Genomic DNA, 8,819 nt, shown 5'->3' with positions numbered 1-8,819 from the left:
GGGCCCAGGTCTCCCTGCCTCCCGGGTGCAGTGCTCGCCCAGGGTTTTGTTTCATCTCCTGCAATTCCAGGGGGTAAGCAAGGCAGATACTACGACTCCTGGCGCCGAAGGCAGAAGGGACGGCTGGCTTAGCTGACGACAGGGCCTGAACTGACACCTGTCCTGACGGAACTAAGTGACTTTCTCTGTTCATTCCAAATTCTTAATGGCACTACCCGTTTAGGACAGGGAGAAGCGCCGGCCGACCCCAGAAACTGACTTCCGGGTGGGGGAGGGGCGGTTGGCCCTCGCGGGTGTGGGCTTCCCTCCAGCACCGAGGCCGGGTTGCTTGTGCTTTAACTCCGCCCAGTTGTGGTGTTTTGGGGGTAGCTCGTTTGCAGGGGTCCGCTTGGAAGTTTTCTTGGGTAGTTTCGCGGATTCGCCCAGCTACCGAGCACACGACGGACACGGAAAAGAAAAATAATAAAACGCAAAGCACGTGGCCTTCCGGATCTCACTTTTCTTGGCCCCTCTCCCGACCCGTAGCCGCGCCTTGTTACGACTGCGTGGGCGACTCGTCTATAAAAGCCGGGCTCGGCGCGTCCCGTCGCCACAGTGGCTTCCTGTTCTGTTTCTGTCGGTGTGGAGTTGTTGTTTCGCCAGGAATCCCTGTGGCCGTGAAGATGGCGTCTACCAGCCGGTTAGTACGTCCGCCCGATCCCGGCTAGTCGAGGGCGGGCGGGGACCCCGTGCCCGGCGGCCGCGGGGCTGCCGTGCCAGGCAGGGCGCCCAGGAGATGCGGGCGGCGGCGGCCGCACCGGCCGGGCGGCCGGACAAAGGCGCTTCCCAGCGGCGGGGCTGTCAGGGGCGTCGCTGGGGCTGCCGAGCCGCCGGCGTTCCCGCCCCAGGGTCTTAGATCGCCATCTCGCCCGGGCTCCACCCTGTGGGGGCCCCTGGGTCCGCAGCCCCTAGCCTCTCGCCTTTTGCTGAGATTGCAAACGTCTGTTTTTCCTTTCTTTATTGCTCCTTTTTTTTCTACGCTTGTTTTTCCACCTACGGCTCGGGCAGCCCGCGGGGCCGTGAGTCGTCCCTTCCGAAGAGCAGGAGAGGGCTAGTTCAGGTCCCCATCCAGCTGACAGCTGGAAAGTTGGGGACGTCGGTATTGGTGAGCCCGATGGAGTCTGTTGCCATCCCAGAGGCCCTCTGAATGGAGGTTAAGGCATTTCTGAAGATCCGATGAGTTCCCTTCTTAAGAGGCTTCTTTACAGATATCTTCTGTATTTTCCAGAAGAAAATCTTGCCTGCAGAAAATTATTTACAAATGCTGGGAAGTCACTCTAATGCAGCGGTTCTCAACCTGTGGGTCGCGACCCTTTCACAGGGGTCGCCTACGACCATCGGAAAACACATATATAATTACATATTGTGTTTTTGATTAATCACTGTGCTTTAATTATGTTCAATTTGTAACGATGAAATTGGGGGTCACCACAACATGAGGAACTATATTAAAGGGTCGCGGCATTAGGAAGGTTGAGAACCACTGCGTAATGTATTTTAAAAATGCAATGTACTCACATGGACAGGAAAAGCATGTAGTGCCCGGAGAGACAGCCTTTAATCCTGTGACCTGAAAAAGGCTTGCAGACCTTAATTATATCTCTCCTTACCACTATAAGGTAGATACGAGTATTTTTGCATGAGTGTAAACTGAGTCATGCCAATGCTGACTTTTCCAAGTTGAGCGTTAGAACAGGCTGTAGTAAGGCATATATCTCTTCCTTGTTCTCACACAGTTGGCTTTTAGTTAATTCATAATGTATTAAAAGTAATTAAGTTCCTATAATTTCTGGAAGGCAACTCTGGCATAAATTTTTGAACCTGTTGTAATCTGTGGAATTGAGTTCCCAATGAAAGCCATTATCATAAGTAGTAAGCTGGAGAAGTCCGGGCCCTTTTTGGTAAACTGCCAAAACTTACTCTTTTATGTTACTGTATTTTTTAAAAAAAAATGGGGAACAGTGAGGCAGCTTTAGCTAATGGCCTGTTTGGCGATAATTCTTAAAGTCAATGACACTCTTGTTTACTGATTGTAATTCTATGATTGAGTGCTCAATCATTCTATCTGGGCGTGGCTGTCAGGGAAGGCTTACTTGTAAGTAAATGGGAAACTTCAGCTTCCCAAAGATACCTAAATACAGCGTATGGTCTCTCATGGCAGTAGATCTGAAAGGTGCATGTGGGCATATTTGGGCACAGCTTTTACATATAAGAACAGGATGATGTATTTGTATGAAATGTTACAGTATCAGTCTCACTTGGTAGATTCCTTACCCAAAAAGTACACTATACTTTGTATACCTTGTTAAAAAAAATGTTCAAAATAAATTTTTTCTGAACATGTCCAGCTCTATGTGTTAATGCATTGCTCAGCTTTTTGAGTTTTTCTTCCAGTGAGAACAAAGGTAAAATGTTAGTATTTCTACCTTTTCACTATTTTTAACTTGAGGAAGATACACAGTTACTAGGCTCTGAAACTGGCTGGTGTTTTCACAGAGAAGAGCACAAGTGTTCTGAGTTCAAATTTAAGCTCCACCACTTATTCTGTGATTTCGGGCAAATCATTCTCTGGGCATAATCTTTAAAGTGGAGATAATGCCAATCTTCAGGGTGGCTTTGAAGATTAATAATGTATGTACAGCACTAGACCCACAGTAGGCACCCAGTAAGTTATAGCTATAAAATGAATTTGGGATTATCTGGCTTCTTAGGTAGTCACAATTGCTTTAGTGTTAGGGGTGATTGTTTACCACATTCCTTTCCTATTGTTTTTCCCCTTACTTCCCCTACAACCCCACTCTTGTAGTTTCTCCTTTGTATTACTCTTGGGGAAATTTGATTAAAAGTTGACTTACATGATTTCATTTTATTTTGGATAGGTAACACATTACACATAGTAAAAAGGCAAGAAAAGTGAAAAGTAGTCTGCCTTCTTCCCCAGCTTCCAGCCATCTAATTCTTCCCCAAAGCATTCATTGTAACTAGTTTTGTGCTTTCCCAGTGAGTCTCTGCTTTAGCAAATATATGCATACTAGAGGACCGGTGCACGAATTTGTGCACAGGTGGGGTCTGGCTGGCTCGCCCGATCGAGATGGGCTGGGTTAGCCGGGTGGGAAGGGCCCTGGATGGTTGGCGGGCCAGCCCCGCCCCCTGGTCAAACTCCAGTTGAACTCCTGGTCAAGGAGACAATTTGCATATTACCCTTTGATTATATAGGATTATATAGGATAGTTCTAAGCCCTCCCACCACCCCCTGAAAAAGGAGTCTAATGTAAACACTGTGCCTTGCTTTTTACCTTTTTTATGAAGTTGGTGCACATGTTTTAAGTGCACAGGTCAATTAATAAGTGAGCATTTACGCAAAGCTACAACCCAGGTCAAGAAATCAAATACCACTAGCACCCTGGAAGCCTCCTTTGTGCCCATAGTCTTTACCACATCCTGATTTCTGACACCATAGATTTGTTTTGCCCACTTTAAGGTTTATATAAATGGCAAAAATATGTGTTCATGAGTAGTTTTTTTATCAGCATTTTGATATTCATGTTATTGCATATAACTGTAGTTCATACTTATCTCAATTTTGTATAAAATTCATACCTTTTTATAGTAAGCATATCTTTGTGATTTTTTATATCATATATATAGATATATAAATAGATACACATACTACATGATATTGTTTCCCATCAGTCCTTTGTGTGATGTGTGCCACCTGACTGTCCACATTATGCATTTGTAATTACTGTTACTCTGCTAACGTTTTCCTTTATTTTAAAATAATTTTCCATAACTTTTGCTTTTTTAATATTTTATTTGTCATAATTTATGAAAATAATTTTTTATAGGAATTTCTGGAATAAGCATGAATGTAAAGCGAACCCCGCCTCCCATTTTTTTCAATGAAAAGATCAACACATGTTCTGGTTACCTTGACTATATAAATTTTGGGAATGTGGATTATATTATCAGTTTTCCAGTGAGAATTGCCTTCTATGTTGAGAGCTAACATTCTAAATTGTATTATGTGAGAACTTTTTCCAAAACCATGAATTACCTCTTTTACATGGGTAATGCCGTCTTTTGGATGTATATTTGTGTTGGCTATAACATAACCTTCTATTAGAGTATTTCAAGTGAAATTTTTTCATAATTAAACATTGGCTTTATTCCACATAATACAGAAAACATTCTCAGAATAACAATACCTGTACTACCTCTGACATGAGTACTTAACAATGTTAATAGTTCTTATATAGGCTCTCATAAAGTTCTATGTGTAAAGTTGTCTCATCATAAATTTTTACATTGATGTCTTTCCTGTCATATTGGAAGTGAAAAACTCAGTCTCCAGTAAACTCAAAGGAAAGGGCTCATGGAAATGATATTCCTTGAATTCTTGCATGTTATTAACAGTTTATGGCCATTGAAAGCCAGCTTTGCTGCATGTAAAATGTCTGCATCGTGATTGGTTCTTTTTTTTTAATATGTATTTTTAATGATTTCAGAGAGGAGGGGACAGGAAGAGGGATAGAAACATCAATGAGAGAGAATCATTGGTTGGTTCATAGGTCAATTCTCAACCACTGAGCCATGCTGGCTGGGTGGTTCTTTTTCTTTTATATCCTTATTGTAGTTCAGCATTTTTTTTATGGCATAAGGTTTTCCTGTCTCAAGTGAACTTTTAAAGACAACTTATTTTTAGTGATAACAAACATTTGTGAGTATGAGGTCATATCCCCAGAAATAATTACAAAATCTATGTTAAATGTCTTTGTTGCTTTTTAAAACTGATTTTGTCTGGTCATTTAAAGCTGATGTGTCTTCCCCAAACTGCTTCATTATAAAATAATTGAACAAATTATTAATATCACAAATAGATTAAAAAGTAGCTTTAAAACTATTTCTTGATTGCCAACAAAATCAATTCTGGGCTAAATGAAATCATTAGGTCTTAAGTAAAGTAGAGCCACATCTACCGCCCTCATTTATATTACTACTGAAGGCCCAGTGCACGAATTTGTGCGCCAGTGGGGTCCCGAGGCCTGGCCTGCGGGATTGGGCCGAAACCGGCTTTCCAACATCCCCCGAGGGGTCCTGGATTGCGAGAGAGTGCAGACCAGCCTGAGGGACCCCACCAGTACACGATCGGGACTGGGGAGGGACTGTGGGAGGGCTCTAGGGCATGTCTGGCCCATCTCGCTCAGTCCCAACAGGCCAGACCCCAGCAGCAAGCTAATGTACCAGTTGGAGCATCAGCCCCCTGGTCAGTGCACGTCATAGCGACTGGTTGACTGTCTGCCCCCTGGTGGTCAGTGCACATTATAAGCCAGTGGTTGAATGGCCTTAGCATATCATTAACATATTACACTTGGATTGGTTGAACGGTTGGCCAGACACTTAGCATATTAGGCTTTTATTATATAGGGTAGTTATCATGTATAAAGTAAGTTAAGTTTAGTATACTATTCTAAATCTACCACCATGGTAACTAGCAAGCAGAAAAAATTTATTCTCTGATCAGAGAAATAAGTGGCAGGGGCACAAACTGCATGGTTATCTGTAACTGTCACAGGTTATTATGGTAGCTAGTCATTTCAGTGCTAATCAAGATTTTTTAAAAACTTAGTTGCCTACATGTGAAGAGAATAAAACACTTGTTTTCTATTTAAAATTTTTAATGCTTTTTATGTCTGCAAACCAGTAACTTATAAAAAATAATTCCAAAGTAATCTACCTGTTAATAACTGGCTAGAATTTAAAGTAATTTAATTGGGGTGTTTACTTCAGAAATTTAGTTTAAATATGTTATAAATATATATTAGAAAAATGTTGCCCTGACTGGCTTGGCTCAGTGGATAGTGTGTCGGCCTGCGGACTGAAGGGTCCCAGGTTCGATTCTGGTCAAGGGTGAAAAAAAGAAAAAAATAAAAATGTTAAAAATCCTTCCTCCTCCGACCCCCAGAAGACTACTTTGTTACATGTTGTTTTGGAGGATTGGTATTTCTCACGTATGGTTCACACATTGGTGTTTCTCTCTCCCTTTATGTCCTAGGGTGAGAATTTTTTAAAAAGAAAAAAAAACACTTTTTTTTCCCCCCCATTTCATTTAGTTTGGATGCTCTCCCAAGAGTCACATGTCCAAACCATCCAGATTCGATTTTAGTGGAGGACTACAGAGCTGGTGATATGATCTGTCCTGAATGTGGCCTGGTTGTAGGTAAGCAGTTATTATGGTTTTAACTAATATCACTACTTTGGATACTTTGTCTTTTGTGTGTTTTCCAAACTGTCTTTTAGTGAATACATTTTGACTGTTTAAGTAACTCATATTTAATTCATAATTATCATGAAACACTCAAAAAGAATTCGAAAAAAAACACAAGTAAGTAAAATCATTCAGAGATATCATATTTTACTGTCAGTTCAAAGGCATATGTTTTATTTTTATTTCTTTGAAGAATTTAGAAAGTTTTTAATTGGGAATATAAAGAATGTCTTGCTAAGCATGCAGACAATATTTGTCCTGATTTTTTTTATTTTGCAGTACTATTTTTCTATCTCCCAAATTAAAATCAGGTCTGAATTGCTTTAGTTTTTGTAGTTTCATGCAGAATACAAAAGATAGGGAAAAATATCTAGATATTTATCAAGATAAAAAAATGATAACTTTATTCATAGTTCTTTTTATTTGGATATAATAACAGTGCTCCTCACCAGGCACCCATACATTAGTGAAGCCAACATATTATTGTGAAGCCTTGACAAATATCAGAAAATGAATATGAATACAAATGTAAATAAAATATTTGAAACTATGTGGGGAAGTATATCACTGGCAATTAGAGAATCACGATGGTGGGTAAGTGAGAGAGAAACTCCAGTGTGCAAGTTACTGCCCTTGCCTATGGGAATGAAAATAGGATTGAAGGGATTATTGTCAGAAAATTAAATGAGTTATCATGTATAAAGTAAGTTAAACAGTGCCCACCATATAGAAAGCTCTTTATATGTAACTATCATGTTACCTGAGAACTGGGTTAGCTCCTCTCTGCTGCTAAACTCAAGAGCCCACATACCAGCCCCCCCCCCCCTTTTTAAAATAATTTTTTATTGTTAAATATGTCCCTTTTTCTCCCCATAGACCCTCTCCAGCCCCCCCTGGACCTTCAGCATCCTATTTCTGTGTCCATGAGTTATGCACATATGCATATAAGTTCTTTGGTTGATTACCTCCTACCCACCCACCCTCCCCTGCCTTCCCTCTGAGATTCCACACTCTGTTCCATGCTTCCATGTCTCTGGATCCACTCCGTTCATCAGTTTATTTTGTTACTTAGATTCCACATATGAGTGTGATCATGTGATACTTGTCTTTCTCTGACTGACCTCAATTAGCATGATATTCTCCAGGTCCCTCCATGCTGTCTCAAAGGGTAAGAAATTTTTCTTTTTGCATAGAATTCCATGGTATAAATGTACCATAGCTTTTTTATCCACTCATCTACTGATGGGCACTTGGGCTGTTTCCAGATCTTAGCTATTGTAAATTGTGCTGTTATGAACATAGGGATGCATACATTCTTTCTGATTGGTGCTTCAGGGTTTTTAGGATATATTCCTAGAAGTAGGATCACTGGGTCAAATGGTAGTTCCATATTTAATTTTTTTTTTTCCAAATATATTTTATTGATTTTTTACAGAGAGGAAGAGAGAGAGAGAGCTAGAAACATCGATGAGAGAGGAACATCGATCAGCTGCCTCCTGCACATCCCCCACTGGGGAAGTGCCCACAACCCAGGTACATGCCCTTGACCGGAACTGAACCCGGGACCCTTCAGTCCGCAGGCCGACGCTCTATCCACTGAGCCAAACCGGTTTCTGCCATATTTAATTTTTTGAGGGCACTCCATACTGTTTTCCATAATGGTTGCACAGGTTTGCATTCCCAACAGCAGTGCACGAGGGTTCCCTTTTCTCCACAGCCTCGCCAGCACTTGTTTGTTGATTTGTTGATGGTAGCCATTTTGACAGGTGTGAGATGGTACCTCATTGTCATTTTGATTTGCATCTCTCTGATGATTAGTGACTTCAAGGATTTTTTCATATGTCTCTTGGCCATCTGTGTGTCCTCTTTGGAGAAGTGTCTACTAGTATTTAGGTCCTTTGCCCATTTTTGATTGGATTGTTTGTCTTCCTTTTATAAGTTGTATGAGTTCCTTGTATATTTTGGATATTAACCCTTTATCAGATGTATCATTGCCAAATATGTTCTCCCATACAGTGGGCTGCCTGTTCGTTATGTTGATGGTTTCTTTTGCTGTGTAGAGCTTTTTAGTTTGATGTAGTCCCATTCGTTTATTTTCTCCTTAGTTTCCTTTGGCTTAGGAGATGTATCAGTAAACATATTGCTACAAGAGCTGTCTGAGATTTTGCTGCCTATGGTTTCTTCTAGAATTTTTATGGTTTCACGTCTTATATTTAAGTCCTTTGTCCATTTTGAGTTTATTTTTGTGTATGGTGTAAGTTGGTGATCTAGTTTCATTTTTTTTTGCATGTATCTGTCCAATTTTCCCAACACCATTTATTGAAGAGACTATCTTGATTCCATTGTATGCTCTTGCCTCCTTTGTCAAATATTAATTGAGCATAATGGCCTGGGTTGAGTTCTGGATTCTCTGTGCTGTTCCATTGATCTATACGCCTGTTCTTGTGTCAGTACCAGGCTGTTATGATTATGGTGGCTTTGTAGTATAACTTGAAATCTGGTATTGTGATTC

General features: G+C 40.9%; 1 protein-coding gene across 1 annotated transcript in view; it reads left to right on the top strand.

The window, feature by feature from the left end:
- The first annotated feature begins 530 nt into the window (after positions 1-530).
- The window catches only part of GTF2B (general transcription factor IIB), a 38,624-nt gene continuing 30,335 nt past the window's right edge, over positions 531-8,819 (top strand). The window contains exons 1-2 of the mRNA XM_036348268.1: positions 531-679; positions 6,153-6,259. Coding sequence (XP_036204161.1) covers positions 663-679; positions 6,153-6,259 — 124 coding nt within the window. The 5' untranslated portion in view covers positions 531-662. The remainder of the gene's footprint in view (positions 680-6,152; positions 6,260-8,819) is intronic.

This window comes from Myotis myotis, unplaced genomic scaffold, assembly GCF_014108235.1.
Source record: "Myotis myotis isolate mMyoMyo1 unplaced genomic scaffold, mMyoMyo1.p scaffold_m19_p_2, whole genome shotgun sequence".
Taxonomy (NCBI): Eukaryota; Metazoa; Chordata; class Mammalia; order Chiroptera; family Vespertilionidae; genus Myotis; species Myotis myotis.
Note: the sequence above shows the minus strand (reverse complement) of the source record. Positions and strands in the feature narration are given on the sequence as shown.